Below are 21057 nucleotides of genomic sequence, written 5' to 3'. Positions count from 1 at the left end.
TATGCTCAAGTCTATTGCTCAGTTAATGATACTTAATTAGTAAAGAGAGCAATCTTGTTGGACCACTAGCCTTTTCTCAATCGATTCTCTCTTTTTTTTGGAAGTTCAGCAGTGTTTGGGAGACTGCATTCTTTTTTCTCATAATTTTATCTCTCTAGTTTTCTCCCTTCCTGTGTGAATGGACTACCTCCTTTCAGTGCTTGTTGCTCTCCTATACTGTGCACAAGTGACTATTATTCATGTGGAATCCTTGACTGCGTTAGCACGAATCATAGCCAAAGAGTCAGTATAGAAAGGCATTAGTTAGCTTTCATAAACAACAACAATTTGCATTTATATTATGTCTTTAATGTCCCAAGGTGCTTCACAGATGCATAATCAGACCCAAATTGACAACAAGCCAAAGACAGGTGTCCATTAAGACAGGTGACAAAAAGCTTGGTCAACAAGGTAAGATTTAAAGAGCACCTTAAAGGAGGAGAATGAGGCAGGAAGATGAAGAGTTATTAGGAAGGAATTCCAGAGATTAGGGCCTAAATGGCTGAAGGCAGTATCACAGTGGTGGGGCAAAGGAAGTGGGGATGCACAAACGGCCAGAGTTGGAGGAACACACAGTTCTTGAAGGGTTGTAGGGCTAGAAGAGGTTACAGAGATAGGGTCGGGCGAGATCATGGAGGGATTTGAACACAAATATGAGAATTTCAAAATCAAGGTGTTGGTGGACCAGGAACCAATATAGGTCAGGCTACACAAAGGTGATGAATAAATAGCTTGTATTCTGTTCTAAATAAAATTGCCCATGAACAGCTTCAACTTACTTCCATTTCCTGAAGTATGGTTTGTTCTCTCATCACCTGGAGTCTTCTTTGTTAAAACATCTGGAAGATAAAAAAGATTGTATTTGCACAAGATTGTTGTAACTTCACAGGCAACAAACAAAAGAGAAACAGAGCAGAAGAAACACAGCTTTCTTTATTTCATTTCTTTCCCATTTTAATTGCAAAATTTGATTGATTGATTAATTAAAAGAACTTGCATTTAAATAGAGCCTATCATGACCTTGGAACGTCCCAAAACATGGCATAACCAATTAATTTTTCAATATAGAATTGTTGTAAGGAAATGCAGCAGCCAATTTGTGCTCAGCATGGGCTCATAAACAGCAATGAGATAAATGACCAGGTACTTTGTTATAGTGCTGATGGTTGAGAGGGAATATAAGAACATAGGAACAGGAGTAGGCCATTCAGCCCATTGAGCCTTCCCCGCCATTCAATATGATCATGGCTGATCATCCACTTCAATGTCTTTTTCCCACACTATCCTCATATCCCTTTATGTCATTGGTATTTAGAAATCTGTCAATCTCTGCTTTAAACATACTCAATGACTGAGCTTCCACAGACCTCTGGGATAGAGAATTCCAAAGATTCACAACCCTCTGAGTAAAGAAATTTCTCCTCATCCCTGTCCTAAGTGGCATCTAGCCTGTCTATCCCTTTCAGTATTTTGTAGGATTCAATGAAACCGCCTCTCATTCTTTGAAACTCTAGAGAATACAGGCCTAGTTTCCCCAATCTCTTTTCATAGGACAGTCCCACCATCCCGGGAACAAGTCTGGTGAACCTTTGTTGCACTCCCTCTATGGCAATAATATCCTTCTTAAGGTAAGGGGACCAAAACTGCACACAGTACTCCAGGTGCAGTCTAACCAAGGTGCTATACAATTGAAGCAAGTCTTCATACTCCTGTACTCAAATCCTTTTGCGATAAAGGCTAACATACCATTAGCCTTCTTAATTGCTTGTTCACCTGCATGTTAGCTTTCAGTGACTTATTAACAAGGACACTCAGGTCTCCTTGTATATCTACACTTTCGAATCTCTTACCTTATAAGAAATATTCTGCACCTTCCCAACCCGTGACCTCTACCAACTAGAAGGACAAGGGCAGCAAATGCATGGGAACACCACCAACTGCAAGTTCCCCTCCAGGTCACACACCATCCTGACTTGGAACTATATCGCTGTTCCTTCACTGCCACTGGGTCAAAATCCTGGAACTCCCTCCCTCACAGCACTGTGGGTGTACCTACCTCATATGGACTGCAGTGGTTCAAGAAGGCAGCTCACCACCACCTTCTCAAGGGCAATTAGGGATGGGCAATAAATACTCGCCTAGCCAGTGATGCCCACATCCCATGAAAGAATTAAAAAAAATTCCTCGTAGCAAAGTGGAAAATCTCATATTTTTCCACATTATATTCCATCTGCCACAATCTTCCCACTCACTAAGTCTGTCCAAATCTTCTTGAAGCCACTTTGCATCTTCCTCACAACATACATTCCCACCTAGTTTTGTGTCATCCGCGAACTTGGAAATGCTACATTTGGTCCCCACATCCAAATCATTGATTTATATTGTGAACAGCTGGGGCCCAAGCACTGCTCCGTGCAGTGCCCCACTATTCACAGCCTGCCAACGCAAGAATGACCTGTTTATTCCCACTCTCTGTTTTCTGCCTGTTAACCAATCCTTAATCCATGCCAGTATATTACCTCCTATCCCATGTGCTTTAATTTTGCCTCCTGTGGGGGACTTTATCAAAAGCCTTCTGAAAATCCAAATAGACCACTGACTCCCCTTTGTCAATTCTGTTAGTAACATCCTCAAGAAACCCCAGCATGTTCATCAAACATGATTTCCCATTCATAAATCCATGTTGACTATGCCCAGTCAGATCATTATTATCCAAGTGTTCATTTATCACATCCTTTAGAATAGATTCTAGCATTTTCCCAAGAACTGATGTATGGCTAACATACCTGTAATTCTCTTTTTTCTCTCTCCCTCCCTTCTTAAATACCTTCCAATCTGCAGGAACCATTCCAGAATCTATAGAATTTTGGAAGATGATCACCAATACATCCACTATCTCCATAGCTACCTCTTTCAACACTCTGGGATGTAGAATATCAGGTCCTTGGGACTTATCAACCTTCAGCCCCATTAATTTCTCCAATACAACCTTCCTACTAATACTGAGCTGACAGAGCGTTGGTTTATTGTCTCATTTGACAGACCAATTAATTGAATATGAACACATGAATCATGTCTCCTAGACCTTGGGTAGAATTTTTGCCAAGGAGGCAGAAAACAGGATCTGGGTTTGTTTTTGGGTCTGAAACCCACCTCCAGTGGGAAACTGATTATGGTTCAGACTTTTGTGGTGGTGAGGCCTTAATTGGTATGATGACAACATTCCTGTCCACTTAGAGCCAGTGGGGGCAGGAACAAGGTGGGTCAGATGAAGTGTGGGACACAATTAGACTCCATGGCAGCCAAGGCTGCTGGTTGTCCTGAGGGAAAGATCTGTGGTGTGTGCCAAAACCTTCCACTGGACCAGAGGGATGTGAGATATCACGGAGGAACTGGAAGCCTGGCACCCAGGACAGGGCAGAACCTTGTTTCATCGATGTTGACCTGGATCTAATGCTGGAGGCCATGAGGCACAGGAAGGCCATCCTCGTCCTAGAATGCAGCTGAGGGAGGCCACCTCATTATGCAGCAGGGGCAACTCTATTCAGCATCCTCTTCCTCCTCCTCTCTCATCTCCTGCTCTTGCTCCTTGCCCGATGAGCTGTCTCCTTCCAGGGCCTCATTGTCCTCTAGGTCCACACCTCTTTCAAGGGCCATATTATGGAGAGCGCAGCAGACCACCACAATGACCTTGCAGGAGGGTATTGGAGGACACCATCAGTCCGGTCCAGGCACCAGAATCACATCTTCAGAAGCCCAATAGCCTGCTCAATGGCTGTCCTACTGAGCAGGTGGCCTTAGTTGTATCACCTCTGTGCCTCTGTCTGTGGCTCCTGGACAGGGGTCAGTGGTCATCTTTTGAAAGGATATTTCTTGTCCCCCAAGATCCATCCACACACTTAGAGGTTGGAGTGAAGATTTGAGGCAGCCTGGACTCATGGAGGATGAAGGAGTCATGGCAGAGGAAAGTGAGTGCGCACATGATAGAAGCTCTTGTCATGGTCGGAGGCCAGTTGGATGTTGAGGGAGTGGAAGCCCTTTCTGTTGATGGATCTCACTGGTTGGTCACTGGGTTCCTTGATGCCCACATGGGTGCAATCGATGATGCCCTGCAGTTGCGGGAATCTATCGATGGCAGCGAAACCCAATGCCCTCTGTCCTGCAAGGCCATGTCTGTCATGAAATGAATGTACTATCCAGCTCTGGAAAAGAGGGCATCAGTGACCAGCGAGCTGCCGTGGAGTGCAACAATTTTTGAATGTCTCTAATGTCCGCAGTTGATCCTTAGAAGGAGCCATAAGCAAACAAGTTCAAGGCCACAGTAACTCTGATGGGCACTGGCAGGGCATGGCGACCAGTGCTGTGAGGTATGAAGGCATAACCTCGCTGGCCCTTTAAAGATTAAAACTTCAAACACTTACAAGCTCTTAACGATCTTTTAAACTGTCTTCATTGGCCTCAATTGGGAGGAGAGCAGGATTCCCATCCCACTCTTCCACTGCGCTGGCGATTATTGCCGGTGTTGGGATCGGCACCTTGAAATTGACCCATTGCCTGGCACTGGTATTTTCTGGGCCCCCTGCTTCATCTCCCTACTTTGGGGGCCGCAAAAATGCAGCCCTTTGACTTTACAGCATCAACAAGAATGAAGGAAAAAATGTGATAGGTTAAGAAAATAAAAGCTGAATCTGTTTTAGGAATTAAAACTTACTGAAACTTGGGCTGATAAGCGGCAAGTAATGTGTGCACCACATAATTGCCAGGCAATGACCATCTCCAACAAGAGAGATTCTAACCACCTTGACTTGAAATTCAATGGCATTACTACCATCGAAACTCCACTATCAACATGCTGGGGGTCACCATTGAACAGAACCAGCCACATAAATACTGTGGTTGCAAGAACAGGTCAGAAGTTGGGTATTCTGCTTCACCTCCTGGCTCCCGAAAGCTTGTCCATCATTTACAAGGCACAAGTCAGGAATGTGATGGAATACTTTCCACTTACCTGGATGGGTGCAGCTCCAACAACAGTTAGGAAGCTCGACACCATCCAGGACAAAGCAGCTCACTTGATTGACACCTGATCCACCACCTTAAACATTCACTCCTTCCACCACTAGCACAATGTGGCTGCAGTGTGTAACATCTACAAGATGTGCTTCAGCAACTCCCCAAGGCTTCTTTGACAGAACCTTCCAAGCTTGTGACCTCTACCACCTATAATAACAAAGGCAGCAGATGCAGGGGAACACCTCCACCTCCAAGTTTCCCTTCAAGTTACATACCATCCTGATTTGGAAATATGTCGCTGTTCCTTCATCATTGCTGGGTCAAAATTCTGGAACTCCCTCGCTAACATCACTGACAGTTCATTCAACACACACATTACAGCAGTTCAAGAAAGCAGCCCATCATCATCTCAAAAGAAATTTAGGATGGGTGATAAATGCTGGCCTTGCCAGTGATACCCATATCTCATGAATGAATCATCTGCAAACTTTGAAATGATGCCTTTAAACCCAAGCCCAGGTCATTAATATATATCAAAATGAATAGTGGCCCTAATACTGATCTCTGGTGGACACCATTGTACACTTGTCTCCTGTCTGAAAAACAACTGCTCACTGCTTTACTCTGTTTTCTATCCCTTAGCCATATCCATGCAACCTGTGCCCCTTTAATCGCATGGCCTTCAATTTTGCTAACAAATCTATTATGTGGTAATTTCTCAAACATCTTTTTAAAGTCCATATACACATCAACCACACAATCCTTATCAACCCTCTCTGTTATTTCATCAAAGAACTCAATCAAGTTACTCAAACATGATTTGCCATTAACAAATCAGTGCTGCTTTTCATTTATTAACCCATATTTTTCCTGAGGAAATAGGAGGAATGAGATACAGCAGTTCAGAACAATAATAATCCACAATGGAATCAAAATGGAGAGGCAAGGAATCTTGCAATGGAAAGAGAGAGGGAGAGGTTAGATGCTGGAGAAGATCACATATCAGATTACTAGCCTGTATCCTCTCCAACAGTTTGTGACAGATGATAGAAGATTGAATATTGAAGAACTTCACGTCACATGTCCACCTAATGAGATCATTCAATGGAGCAGTTTGACTGAGAACAATAGAATGTAAGAATCATATTGCAAGATCTGTAGTTTAAAATGGATTTAATTTGATGGCCTCAACGGCCTATTTAACCTTAAGCTGAGCTTCTGACCCCATATTTTCTCCATCACAAAGACTGCCTAATTCCTTGTATGTAACATTACCCGTGTCTATCCCTGCCTCGGTTTATCTGCTGCTGAAGCCTTCATCCATTCACCTCCCATCTTCCACCCTCCATAAACTTGAATGCATATAAATGCTGCTGCTTGTACCCAAACCCATAAAAAGTCCCATTCACCAACCAATCCCTGTGCTTGCTGACATACAATGGCTCTGGTCCATCAACACCTCCATTTAAAAAATTTCCAGTTTTCATGTTCAAATCCATCCATGGCCTCTCACTACTTTCTCTGTAACCTGCTCCAGGTTTACAACACTTCAAGAATTCTTTGTTCCTCCAAATCTGTCCTCTTTTGCAATCCCACTGTCTTTGGTCCACCATTCTTAGCTGTACCTTCACCCATCTAGGTCCTAAACTTTGGAATTCCCTCCCTAAACCTTTCCATCTTTAAGATGCTTCTGGCAACATTCTTCTTTAACCAAGCCTTTTGTCACCCATCCTAATATCTCCTTCTTTGGCTCACCTTGGGACATCTTACTCCATTAAAAGCACTATATAATGCAAGTTGTTATTGAACCCAAATATATGCCATTATCTTAGTGATTCACTTTAAATTTCAAATCCGTCAAGCCTGAACGGCATGAGGCATACATCAAATGATAGACTTTCTTCTTACCTCTTGACAGAAATGTTGTCAGAATAATAGCTGCTATTGATAAAAGAATCAGAACAATACCAAAGACTGCACACACCAACATTAATCTTTTTGAAGATTTCATTTTCCAGGGTAAATTTTTAATTCTTATAATCTTCTGTTTCTCTGTGAAAAAAATGGGAAATTGCTTATTTTTTTTTATTAAAACAAACTTGAATACAAACTTGCAAACCTGCTGGGGGGCTGTATTGTTCCTACATTTGGATGTTGACATGCATTAAAGTTTTGTTTTATATTTTGAGGAGTGGTCTGCTTGATGGACATTGGCAAAAATCTACAAACTGAAGCATGCTTTGTTTTGCTCATTGAATATTCATTAAGGAAGATCATTCTCTTTATTACAAAGTCCATTTGGTCATTTCTGTATTTAGTCAGAAGGTTGTGAGTTCAAGGCCCGCTCCAGAGACTTTATCACATAATCTAAACTGAGACTTCAGTGCAGTATTGAGGGAGTGCTGCACTGTCAGAGGTGCTAAAGATATGTTAAACCAAGGTCCCATCTGCCCTGTTAGGTGAACGTAAAAGATCCCATGGCATTACTTTGAAGAAGAGAAGGGGAACTCTCCCAGTGTCCTTGTCAACATTTATCAATCCATCTACACCTAAGACAAATTATCTGGTTATCTATTTCATTGCTGTTTGTGGGATCCTGCTGTGTGCAAAGGTACTGCTACATTTCCTACATTACAATAGTGATGACATTTCAAAATTACTCACTGGATGTAAAATGTTTTGGAATATTCTGGGGCCATGAAAGATGCAACATAAATGCGGTTGGTTATTTTTCCAGCTACAAGATTAATTGAATTTGATTTTATTTGCATGAGTGGATTATCAACGCAGGGATTCTAAGTTTTGTCCAGCACCATACCCTAGGCTGGGGAAAGTTGCACAAAGTGAGTAACATCAAAACTAGTTCTATTACCTGTCCCTCTCTCCAGCAAAGTTCCAAGGACCCACGGAAGCAGCTTAAACCTCAAGACAGAGGATTTCCTCAGCCTTCTGGTACCAAGGAAACAAGATTATAAGTGTGCACTGGGCCCCAACAAGAACTGCAAGACTTAACTCCAATCAAGGATTTTACATCCAAACTAAAGACAGTAACTGAATTCCATTTACTACTTCAACCCCACCCCCCCCCTTTATTCTTTCTTCCCCTCTGTATCTATTTGTGTGTGCATGTTTATTTCAAATGCATGCTATCATGGTTGCGTTGCATATTTTTAATAATTTTAATTGAGTTAGAGTGATAAGGTTAATAAACTTACATCTTTCTCGTTTAAACCTAAGAAAACCTGTCTGGTTGGTTCATTTACAATTCCAATTAGAGAGTACTGAGCTATGACTCACTGAGGTGAAGCTAAAAACACTGTTTTTAAAAATTAAACCCTGTTACGACTAAACCAGGAAAGGGGCCAAAGGGGAGCCTGAAACCCCTTCCTCAGCCCATCATATCAGAAATTTGGGGGCTAACATCCAGATTGGAACCACAGACGAACAAGAAATTGGAAGTGGGAAATCAAATTGATCCTAATCAAAAAGATAAAAGATTTCAATACAGGTTTTCTTGTGGTTGTGAGTGCTGGAATTGCAAACATTTCCATGACAGAAGCCAGTAAACTCCCTAGCCAGGGTGAAGTAACTTGAGATAAGTTAAAGGCACTGTCTATGGAGGAGTTGAGAAATATGGCTGGGCAGTGTGAAATCAATTTCCATGCCAAAGCTAGGAAATTGGGACTCCTAATTTCAGTGGCCAACCATTTTTCCCTCGAATCTGAAGAATCAGAGACAGGGTTAGAAATAGACTCTGACAGGGTATTGCCAGCAAAGATACAGTTGGAACAGAAGAAACTTGAATTAGAAGACAGGGAAAGAGAGAGAGAAAGGGAGAAACCGGAGAAAGATAAAGAGAGAAAGAAAGACCGAAGAGAGAGAGAGATTAACATTTCCAGAAGGAAAGGGAGGAAAGAGAGCTGAGGCAGCCTGAGTTAGCTAGGGGGCGACAGAGTAACCCCAGTGAAAGCATGGAGAATACAACTGGTGCGGGGCTGTGTGCGGAGTTTTTAAAATTTTCCCAACTCATTCCAAAATTCAATGAGGGAGACGTGGAAGCACTTTTTGTATCTTTTGAAAAACGTGCAATGCAGATAAAATGGCCAGCTAAGAGTTGGACTCTCCTGCTGCAAAGCAAGCTAACCGGAAAAGCCCATGAGGTTTATTCCCTGTTGCTAGACGAGAGTTCATCAAATCTTGAACTGACAAAAACTGCTATCCTTGGGGCATATGAGCTAATACTGGAAGCCTACTGCAGAAGTTCCAAACCCTCAGGAAACAGACTGAACAAATTTACTTGGAGTTTGAGAGAAGTAAGCAGCTGGCTTTTGACAAGTGGTTGAGGACTCTTAAAGTGCAACCCAGCTATGAAAACCTTAGAGAGGTGATTTTGCTAGAGGAATTTAAAAACTCTCTCCCACTCTCCATAAAGACCCATGTGGAGGAACAAAAAGTACATAGAGCCCGGCAAGACATAGTTCTGGCTGATGAGTTTGCTCTAATATACAAGTCAGTTCCCCAGGGGAAAACCTTTCCTAGTCACCCCCACAAATCTAAAAAGAACAAAGGGTGGGTAGGTGATAGGAGCCCATGTAGTCCTGGGAGAGAAAGAAAAGCAGGAGACACGGGGCCTTCTCCAGCCAAAAAGGATAGTGCTGTAAGTAGGAGTGAGACCCAGAGGCCTGTATGCTTCCATTGTAATAATGCAGGTCATCTAAGAGCTGACTGCTGGAAACTATGGGGACAGCCTGTATGGTTAATCAAGGCACACCCGCTCAGTGAAGGAGAAGGGACCCTGATGGAAAGCACAACTGAGCAAGCTGTGGTTTTAACTGCAGCAGCAGTAAGACCCAGAAAACATACTGCTGTGGGTGCAGGAAGATTTAATAGGATTCCTGAAGGTAATCCGGATTTTGTGTCAAAAGGGAGAGTAAACCCATACCCCTTGAGTGGGGTAAGCAAGCCAATGGTAATCCTCAGGAATACAGGGGCACTAGATCCCTTTTGCTGGGAAATGGCATGACCTTTCCCCCAGACAGTGCAATAAATATCAGAATGATGGTGAGTGGTATTTGAGAGCAGTGTACGCCCGTACCTTTACACCGGGTGCACTTGGAGTGCAACCTAGTCTTGGGATAGGTGACCGTAGGGATTGTCCCTTGTTAGCCTGTGGACGGGGTTAACCCTGCTCCTAGGTAATGATTTGGCGGGGGGGAGGTGTGGGGTGAAGTTGGTAGCTTCCTCAATAGTGATAGAGAGACTGAAGGAGGTCAGAGAGACAGGGCAGTGGTAGGAGACAGTCCCCTGCAATCCCCCAAAATGTATAGTGAATCGGGACTTGACCAAACCAGCACCCTCAGAGGAGACTGAATTGACACTGCAAACAGATGACCATCAGGTCTGTCTGTCTGAATTTTCTTTGGAAAGTTAGAAGACCCAGGGAATGGGTTAAATGGATTTTCCCCAACTGAGGCTCAGCGAGCCGTCCCAGTACTGAGAGTTAGCACAGGCTGCTCAGACTGAAGTTGAAGCAGAGGGAGTCCCTGATTGCTACTATTTAAAGAATGAGGTACTGATGAGGAAATGGAGTTCTCCTCACAGACCAGAGGACAAAGAGTGGACAGTGGTTCACCAGGTAATGGTGCTGCAGAGGTACTGGAGAGAAATAGTAAGAATGGCCCATGAAATTACAGTGGCTGTACTTGTCGGTATATGAAAAACCAAATCCTGCATAAGTCAGCAGTTTGACTGGCCAAAACTCCACAAAGATGTGGTGGAGTACTGCAGGAGTTGCCACATGTGCCAGGCTGAGGAGAAACCCCAACCTGCAGTGAAATCTGCACCCCTAATTCCTGTATTGGATTTTGGGAAATCCTTCAGCAGAGGGATGGTGAATTGTGAGGGACCCCTGCTGAGAACAAAAGGGGACAGGCAGGCACAGGGTTGGCAAAAAGTTAGAGAGGAAAGGGGGAAAAAGGAAAAACAGGAGAGGTTAAAGAAGGTCCAGGAGGATTCCCAAATGAAAACCCCTACTGCCAACCCTGAAATGTTGGAAAATTTAGACCCCACATCCTCCACTATAAATGCAGACACCAGAAGCACCCTACCAGGGTTGCTAACAGCATTTACAGAAACCTGCAGGGACAAAGAAAGTCCTCAAGAAGGCAGAAAAACAGTGTGGGCGATGCCTCACCTAGTCGAATTGCTGCAGGGGAGTGCAGTGGAATTTGGACAAATACCTGTAAGCAGGAGTGTTCCAAAGGACAAAGGGAAGATTAGCAACAAATCCACCTCCACAGTCAGGAGAAAAGGGAACCAACAATACCCTAAAGTGAAAAGCATTGCATGACTCATCGGAGCACTGAGAGATCAGAGTGGATCCACCCACTGCCGACTCCTCTGATCAGAACTCCAAACCAGGGCTAATTAAATCTAACCATCCCCCTGAAGACCCCAACAGGAACGAAGGCACCCGAAACAATCATGGAAATGTGCAAAGCCCAAACATCCCCAATGATAGTGAAGAAACTTCAAAACCCTTGGGCAACACATAACTATCTCAGACCTGCCTCAAGGAAAAAGGGACAGGTTAAAGTAGCACTGCTACAAAGGAAAGACTGGCTGTAACAATTTTTAGATTTCTGAATGAGAGAAATGCATGTGTGTTTTCCTGTACTTTATCTTCCTTCTAATTTATAATGAAATGCTATCCCTAATGTCGCATTTCATTCAGCGAGAGGTGAAGGTGTGATGGAAACCACACCAGCCAAATGGAAACAAATTAATTTTGTCATATGGAACACTATTTGAGCTTTTACTGGATAGTGAACATAACTTGTTTAAAAAGACCACAGAGCTGAATGGCTGAAAACATGGCTGCACATTTGTATTAAGCAGTTTAAACCTCAAGACAGAGGACTTCTTCAGCCTTCTGGTACCAGTGAAACAAGTTTGAAAGTGTGCACTGCACCCTTACAAGAACTGCAAGACTTAATTCCAATCAAGGATTTTACATCCAAACTAAAGACAATAACTGAATTCCATTTTCTCATCCAACCACCTCCCCCCCTCCCACCGCCTTTATTCTTTCTCCCCCTCTATATCTATTTGTGTGTGTGTTTATCTTGTATGCATGCTAGCATGGTTGCGTCACATGTTTTTAATAATTTTAACTGAGTTAGCGTGATAGGGTTAATAAACATACATCTTTCTTGTTTAAACTAAGAAAACCTGTCTGGTTGGTTCGTTTATAATTACAGTTAGAGAGCAGCGAGCAAGGACCCACTGAGGTGAAGCTAAAAACACTGTTTTTAAAAATTAAACCCTGTTATGACCAAACCAGGAAAGGGGCCAGAGGTGAGCCTGAGACCCCTTCCTCACCCTGTCATAACTGTGTTTTCACATTCCTCAGTTACGAGTCTCAGCTTCAAACAGGTTTCATTCTGAAATACCATGGCATAAAATTGTCTAAACATGAATCTTTCACTGATATGCGCGTAGAATGTGGTGCTCCTGTCAGGGAGGTGAGCATTAAATTCAGATACAAATCTTTCTAGCATGTTGATGTTGTTACGACCAGCTGAGAAAGAGGTCTAGGGTTCCCTTTCAGCCTTCACCTGGTCTTTGTGTCATAAGTTTTTATTTTTAAACACACTGTTTTTAGCATCCCCTTGGTGAATCCTTGTTCACTGCTTTCCAATTATAAAGCAAAGAAACCAGCACAAACAGGCTTTCTTAGGTTTAAAGAAAAAAGGTGAAATTTTATTAAACTTAAACTTAAAGTCTAATTTGGTTGACGCCTACGGGTACACAACACGTCCACGCTAGCATGCATGTGAAACACAGATGCAAATAGAGATAGAAAAGAGCAGAAGAAAAAATTAAAATGGAAAAGTTTGAGGCAATATCTGAAGAGTTGTTGTTATGGTTCTTCGAGCTCACTGTAGAGTCCTTTTGTAGGTAGGCTCAGTATTCTTCTTAAACCTTGTTCACTGTAGGAGACTTTTCTCTCTTGGGATTCATGTATCTTCAGTCGGTATTTGGAGTTCCGTGAGAAAGAGATGCGAGCCAGCCAGGAGAGGTCTTTTCAATCCAGGCTGTCAGTTCAAAACTCTACAACAGCCCGCAAGTCATGTGTCTAACTGGTCTGACCACGTCTGTTTGTGGATTGAATTGGAGCAGGGAATAGCTCCTTTGTCTACAAACACTGTCTGTTAATATGCTAAAATGACTTTATAGCCAGGGGCCTGGCAACCCCTTGTAACAGGCCTTCACTTCTTCACAGCAACAATTTGAAATTTAATGTCCATGTGGCAAAATTAATGTGGGGGCTTGCATGACAATGTTCTAAAATAAATCCTACTTTTGTTCCTGTTCTGATCGGGAATGGCCTATCCCTTTAATGAATGGTGCCATGAATAGGCTGCAGCAAAGATTGCAAAATTTGTCTTGCACATGAGCCTGATAAAAACATTCTTAAACATGTGTAGGTTGAAACCCCTGTGCATGTTCAAACTCAGTCGTTCACTAATTATCTTAGATAGCTTCTGAGAATATTGACTGCCTCGACCACTTCATTCTTCGAAATACAAGTAATGCTTTCATTATGACTTTTGTTTTCTTTTTAACTGCTACTGCCCGTTAAAGAAAAAGTTAAATCATTTCAGAGGACACAGGTAGTTTTGTACATTCACATGTTTTGATTGTGGAAAAGATTTGTGCCTGTTTATTAATTAGTTCTGATCAAAGTATTAATGATCATTCACTGATGATCAACCCTTATTGGACTCGGGACCTCTTTACAAAATTCTGTGACTTCTTTCTTTCTCTATGACCATTACGTGTCAATGGCTAAATTCGAAAATTTTCTCAACTTTCGCAGGGACCCATTTTTCTCCATCACCCTTTTTTATTGAGGGAATTTGCGCACTCTTGGCCCAAACATCCATTCATGAATAATGTTAATCAATGGGTGAAGTTAGAAAAGAAGTAGCAATTTTTATTGAGGACCAGCTGTGGCTGAGTGGCAGCCCTCTCCTCTCTGAATCAGAAGGTTGTGGGTTCAAGTCTCACACCAGAGACTTAACTGCCAATTCTAGGCTGAAATTCTAGTGCACTACTGAAAGAGTGCCGTGCTGTCCTTTGGTTGAGGCATTAAACTGAGGCCCTGTCTACCCTCTCAGGTGGATGTGAAAAATCCTGTGATACTATTCTGAAAAAGAGCAGAGGAGTTTGGTGTCCTGGCCAATATTAATCCCTCAGCCAACATCACTAATAAAAAAAACAGGTTATCTGGTTATTATCACATTGCTCTTTGTGGGACCTTGCTGTACGCAAATTGGCTGCTGTTTTTCCTACATCAAAACAGTAACTAAACTTCAAAAGCACTGTAAATTGGCTATAAAGCACTTGGGATGTCCTGAGGTTGTGAAAAATGCTATATAAGTGCAAGTTTCCCTTTTATTGTGGTAATTTGTTGAAGGAAAAATGAGAGCTCGGTTAAATTCCCTCTGTGTTCACATGACAAATAACTTTTTTTGTAAAGCAATTTTCCATTTTGTTAAAGGATCAGATTTAATATGCATAAAAGTGAATTACATTTAGAATTTTGTTTTTTTTATGTGTATATGAATGTTTATTGTTGGAGAGCTGCAAACTGTTGCCCTGTGCTCATCTCAGGTGGAACAGGCACTAGTTATATAATCAAATATTATGCAAGCAAACCTGACATGGATTGGGCTCTGTTGGGGGGTGGGGGGTGCGGTTGGTGGGGGGCAAGTGGCCTTCAAAAGATACTAGTGAAAGAAAACTGTCATATTATTGGGACTGTCAGATGCCTGTTAGCTCTAACAAGATAAGAAGAGGTAAATTGATTAACGAGAAACTGCCTTTGAATGGAATGTTCTGTTTGATACATGTCATTCTGCAGGATGATTTGATTGACAGGAGTAACCAAAGTCAAATGGGCTGCACCTTTTTGGGTTTAATATGTGGGAACAGTTTGCAGCTTAGGTCAGAGAACATTCAAGAAGAAGAAACCTGACAGCTATCGCCAGGCTAGAACATCGCATGGTACCTCCCATAAGAACATAAGGAATAAGAGCGGGAGTAGACCATATGGCCCCTCGAGCCTGCTCCGCCATTCAATATGATCATGGCTAAACCTTGGCCTCGAGCCCGTTTTTCCGCCTTCTCCCCATATCCCCTAATTCCCTAAGAGACCAAAAATCTTTCTATTTCAGCCTTAAATATATTCAGCGAAGGAGCATCCACTACCCTCTGAATTCCAAAGATTCATACCCGTTTAAATGAAGAGATTTATCCTTATCTCAGTTCTAAGTGATTAGTCCCTTATTCTGAGACTGTGCTGTTGTGTTCTAGATTCCCCAGCCAGGGGAAACAATCTCTCAGTGTGCACCCTGTCAAGCCCTTTCAGAATCTTGTAAGTTTCAATGAGATCACCTCTCATTCTTCTAAACTACAGAAAGTATAGACCTAATTTACTCAGCCTCTCATAATGGGACAACCCTCTCATCCCAGGAACTAATCGAGTGAACCTTCACTGTACTGCCTCCAGTGCAAGAAGATCCTTCCTTAAATATGGATCATCAACTTGGCACTTCTGGCTGAAGACTGTTGCAAATGCTTCAGCCTTATCTTTCGCTTTGATGTGCTGGGCTCCCCCATCATTGAGGATGGGGATATTTGTGGAGCCAGCTCCTCCAGTTAGTTGTTTAATTGTCCACTACCATTCACAGCTGGATGTGGCAGGACTGCAGAGCTTAGATCTGATCCATTGGTTATGGGATAGAACATAGAACATAGAACATAGAACATACAGCACAGAACAGGCCCTTCGGCCCACAATGTTGTGCCGATCCTTTGTCCTCTGTCAAGGACAATTTAATCTATACCCCATCATTCTCCTTTATCCATATACCTATCCAAAAGCCTTTTGAAAGTCCCTAAAGTTTCTGACTCAACAACTTCCCCGGGCAAGGCATTCCATGCCTCGACCACTCTCTGGGTAAAGAACCTTCCCCTGACATCCCCCTTATATCTCCCACCCTTCACCTTAAATTTATGACCCCTTGTAACGCTTTGCTCCACCCGGGGAAAAAGTTTCTGACTGTCTACCCTATCTATTCCCCTGATCATCTTATAAACCTCTATCATGTCACCCCTCATCCTTCTCCTTTCTAATGAGAAGAGGCCTAGAATGTTCAGCCTTTCCTCGTAAGACTTATTCTCCATTCCAGGCAACATCCTGGTAAATCTCCTCTGCACCCTCTCCAAGGCTTCCACATCCTTCCTAAAATGAGGCGACCAGAACTGCACACAGTACTCCAAATGAGGCCTTACCAAGGTCCTGTACAGCTGCATCATCACCTCACGGCTCTTAAATTCAATCCCTCTGCTAATGAACGCTAACACCCCATATGCCTTCTTCACAGCCCTATCCACTTGAGTTGCAACTTTCAATGATCTATGCACATAGACCCCAAGGTCTCTCTGCTCCTCCACATGCCCAAGAACCCTACCGTTAACCCAGTATTTTGCATTCATGTTTGTCCTTCCAAAATGGACGACCTCACACTTTTCAGGGTTAAACTCCATCTGCCACTTTTCAGCCCAGCACTGCAACCTATCCAAGTCCCTTTGCAGACGACAATAGCCCTCCTCGGTATCCACAACTCCACCAACCTTTGTATCATCTGCAAATTTACTGACCCACCCTTCGACTTCCTCATCCAAGTCGTTAATAAAAATCACAAACAGGAGAGGACCCAGAACTGATCCCTGCGGCACGCCACTGGTAACTGGGCTCCAGGCTGAGTATTTACCATCTAAGACCACTCTCTGCCTTCTATCAGTTAGCCAATTCTTAATCCAACTGGCCACATTCCCCACTATCCCATGCCTCCTGACTTTCTCCATAAGTCTACCATGGGGGACCTTATCAAATGCCTTACTAAAATCCATGTACACCACATCCACTGGTTTACCCTCATCCACTTGCTTGGTCACCTGCTCAAAGAATTCAATCAGGCTTGTGAGGCAAGACCTACCCCTCACAAAACCGTGCTGACTGTCCCGAATCAAGCAGTGTCTTTCCAGATGCTCAGAAATCCTATCCCTCAGCACCTTTTCCATCAACTTGCCTACCACCGAAGTAAGACTAACTGGCCTGTAATTCCCAGGGTTGTTCCTATTCCCTTTCTTGAACAGGGGCACAACATTTGCCACCCTCCAATCACCTGGTACCACCCCCGTCAGCAGAGAAGATGAAAAGATCATTGCCAGCGGCTCTGCAATTTCATCTCTTGCTTCCCATAACATCCTTGGATATACCCCGTCAGGCCCGGGAGACTTGTCTATCTTCAAGTTATTCAAAAACCCCAACACATCTTCCCTCCTAACGAGCACTTCCTCGAGCTTACCAGTCTGTTTCACACCGTCCTCTTCAGTAATACACCCCTTCTCATTCGTAAATACCGAAGAGAAGTACTCATTCAAAACCTCACTTATCTCTTCCGGCTCAACACACAGTCTCCCGCTATTGTCCTTGACCGGACCTATGGTCCCCCTAGTCATCCTCATATTTCTGACATACGCGTAAAAGGCCTTGGGGTTTTCTTTTATCCTACCCGCCAAGCATTTTTCATGCCCTCTCTTAGCTCTCCTAATCCCTTTCTTCAGATCCTTCCTGGCCATCTTGTATCCCTCCAGAGCTATGCCTGTGCCCTTTTTCCTCAACTTTATATACGCATCCTTCTTCTTCCTAACAAGACTCTCAACCTCTCTTGTCAACCACGGTTCCCTCACATGACCATCCCTTCCCTGTCTGACAGGGACATGCTTATCAATGGCCCCTACTATCTGCTCCTTGAAAAAGTTCCACATTTCGACCGTGCCCTTCCCTGCCAGCATATGCTCCCAACTTATGCTCCTCAGTTCCTGCCTGACAGCATCATATCTACCCTTCCCCCAATTGTAAACCTTGCCCTGTTGCACATACCTATCCCTCTCCATTACCACAGTGAATGCTACAGAATTGTGATCACTATCTCCAAAGTGCTCGCCCACCAACAGCTCTATCACTTGCCCTGGTTCATTACCTAGTACCAAATCCAATATTGCCTCCCCTCTGGTCGGGCAGTCTACATACTGAGTCAGAAAAGCTTCCTGGACATACTGCACAAACACTACCCCATCCAAACTATTCGATCTAAAGAGTTGCCAATCAATATTTGGGAAGTTGAAATCCCCCATAATTACTACCCTGTGACTTCTGCTCCTTTCCAAAATCTGTTTCCCAATCTGCTCTTCCACCTCCCTGCTGCTATTGGGGGGCCTATAGAAAACTCCCATCAAGGTGACTGCTCCTTTCCTGTTCCTGACCTCAACCCACAGTGCCTCAGTCGGCAGATCCTCCTCGAAAATTCTTTCAGCAGTTGTTACACTATTTCTAACTAACAATGCCACCCCCCCACCTCTTTTACCACCATTCCTAATCTTATGAAAACATCTATAACCAGGTACCTCCAAAAACCATTCCTCCCCCTCACCTATCCACGTTTCAGTGATGGCCACAACATCGTAGTCCCAAGTGCCCATCCACGCCTTCAATTCACTCACCTTATTCCTGATGCTTCTTGCGTTGAAGTATACGCACTTTAACCCTTCTCCGTGCCCATCTGTCCTCTGTGACAGTGCTACCTTCCCCAATACCTCACTACACTCTTTGTCTTTCTGAGTGGACCCACTGGTCCCTGGATTACAAGTCCGGTTCCCATCCCCCTCCCAAACTAGTTTAAACCCTCCCGAACAGTACTAGCAAACCTCCCTCCCAGGATATTGGTGCCCCTCTGGTTCAGATGCAGCCCGTCCTGTTTGAACAGGTCCCATCTTCCCCAGAATGCAGTCCAATTATCCAAGAACTGGAAGCCCTCCCTCCTACACCATTCCTGCAGCCACGTGTTCAGCTGTGCTCTCTCCCTATTCCTAGCCTCACTATCACGTGGCGCCGGCAACAAACCAGAGATAACAACTCTGTCCGTCCGAGCTTTCAGCTTCCAGCCTAACTCCCTAAACTCACTTCTAACATCTGTGCCACCCTTCCTTCCTACGTCGTTGGTGCCAATGTGCACCACGACCTCTGGCTGCTCCCCCTCCCCTTTAAGGATCCTGAAGACGCGATCACAAACATCACGGACCCTGGCACCAGGGAGGCAACAAACCATCCGTGCGTCTCGCCTGCGCCCACAGAACCGCCTGTCCGTACTCCTCACCATCGAGTCCCCGATGACTAGTGCTCTCCCATTCTCCCTCCTTCCCTTCTGAGCCACAGTGCAGGACCCCGTGCCAGAGGCCCGGTCACTGCAGCCTGCCCCCGATAGGCCGTCCCCCCCAACAGTATCTAAAACTGTATACTTGTTGTTGAGGGGAACGACCACAGGAGATCCCTGCACTGACCTCTTCCCACCTCTAACTGTTACCCAGCTGCCTTTGATTTGTGGAGTAACGACCTCCGTGTAGCTTCTATCTATCAACCCCTCAGCTTCCCGAATGATCCTCAGTTCATCCAGCTCCAGCTCCAATTCCCTAACACGGTCTGATAGGAGCTGGAGACGGATGCACTTCCAGCAGGTGAAGTCGGCAGGGCCACCGGAGGTTTCCCTCACCTCGAACATTCTGCAGGAGGAGCAATACACTACACTGGCTGCCATTTCTTTTACTCAATTACCCCTTAATTAAGTACAAATATAGATATTAACAAAAACAGTGAAATAGCTTACCTGTTCAGTCCTTTTTGGTTAGAGGAGGAGGGTAAAAAGGGTCTCGGGTTAACTCTGCTCCGCACCTTTAAAGAAAATACCTACCCAGGAGTCCTTGCTGCCGACCAGCTTCCGGTTCCTCCGGCGCCAAAAGAAACTCAAAGACAAGGAAAACAGTAAGTAAAACAGTAAGTACTTACTTTTAAAACACAGCTCCTGATGCCTTCACTCACCCACCGAAGAGTCGCTACCTTCTCCTGCTGCTCCGCCGGGATCGCTTAGCTCTGTCTATCGCATGCTGCTTACGCAGTTTGGCACGCAGATAGTCCTGTGTTGTAGCTTCGCCAGGTTGACTCCTCATTTTGAGGTATGCCTGGTGCTGCTCCTGACATGCCCTCCTGCACTCTTCATTGAACTAGGATTGGTCTCCTGGCTTGATGGTAATGGTAGAGTGGGGGATATGCCGGGCCATGAGGTTACAGATTGTGGTTGAGCACAATTCTGCTGCTGCTGATGGCCCACAGCGCCTAATGGATGCCCAGTTTTGCATTGCTAGATCTGTTCGAAATCTATTCCATTTAACACGGTGATAGTGCCAGATAACACGATGGACGGTATCCTCAATGTGAAGGCGGGACTTCGTCTCCACAAGGACTGTGTGGTGGTCACTCCTACTAATACAATCATGGACAGAAGCATCTGCAGCAGGCAGATTGGTGAGGACGAGGTCAAGTATGTTTTTCCCTCGTATTGGTTCCCCCACCACCTGCCGCAGACCTAGTCTAGCAGCTATGTCCTTTAGGACTCGGCCAGCTCGGTCAGTGGTGGTGCTACCGAGCCACTCTTGGTGATGGACATTGAAGTCCCCCACCCAGAGTACATTTTGTGCCCTTGCCACCCTCAGTGCTTCCTCCAAGTGGTGTTCAACATGGAGGAGTACTGAGTCATCAGCTGAGGGAGGGCGGTAGGTGGTAATCAGTAGGAGTTTACCTTGCCCATGTTTGACCTGATGCCATGAGACTTCATAGGCTCCGGAGTCGATGTTGAGGACTCCCAAGGCAACTCCCTCCCTACTGTATACCACTGTGCCACCACCTCTGGTGGGTCTGTCCTGCTGGTGGGACAGGACGCACCCAGGGATAGTGATTGCAGTGTCTGGGACATTGTCTGTAAGGTATGATTCCATGAGTATGACTACGTCAGGCTGTTGCTTGACTAATCTGTGGGA

General features: G+C 44.3%; 1 protein-coding gene across 2 annotated transcripts in view; it reads right to left on the bottom strand.

Annotated features, from left to right (window-relative positions):
- The window catches only part of LOC137369356 (transmembrane protease serine 11C-like), a 49731-nt gene that overhangs the window by 24058 nt on the left and 4616 nt on the right, over positions 1-21057 (bottom strand). Inside the window, exons 2-4 of one of the 2 annotated variants that reach the window (XM_068030442.1) lie at positions 7925-8001; positions 6961-7104; positions 819-878 (exon numbers count right to left, since the gene is read on the bottom strand). In XM_068030442.1, coding sequence (XP_067886543.1) covers positions 819-878; positions 6961-7104; positions 7925-8001 — 281 coding nt within the window. The remainder of the gene's footprint in view (positions 1-818; positions 879-6960; positions 7105-7924; positions 8002-21057) is intronic. The other variant, XM_068030443.1, reaches the window with a different exon arrangement.

Source organism: Heterodontus francisci, chromosome 4, assembly GCF_036365525.1.
Source record: "Heterodontus francisci isolate sHetFra1 chromosome 4, sHetFra1.hap1, whole genome shotgun sequence".
Lineage (NCBI taxonomy): Eukaryota > Metazoa > Chordata > Chondrichthyes > Heterodontiformes > Heterodontidae > Heterodontus > Heterodontus francisci.
Note: the sequence above shows the minus strand (reverse complement) of the source record. Positions and strands in the feature narration are given on the sequence as shown.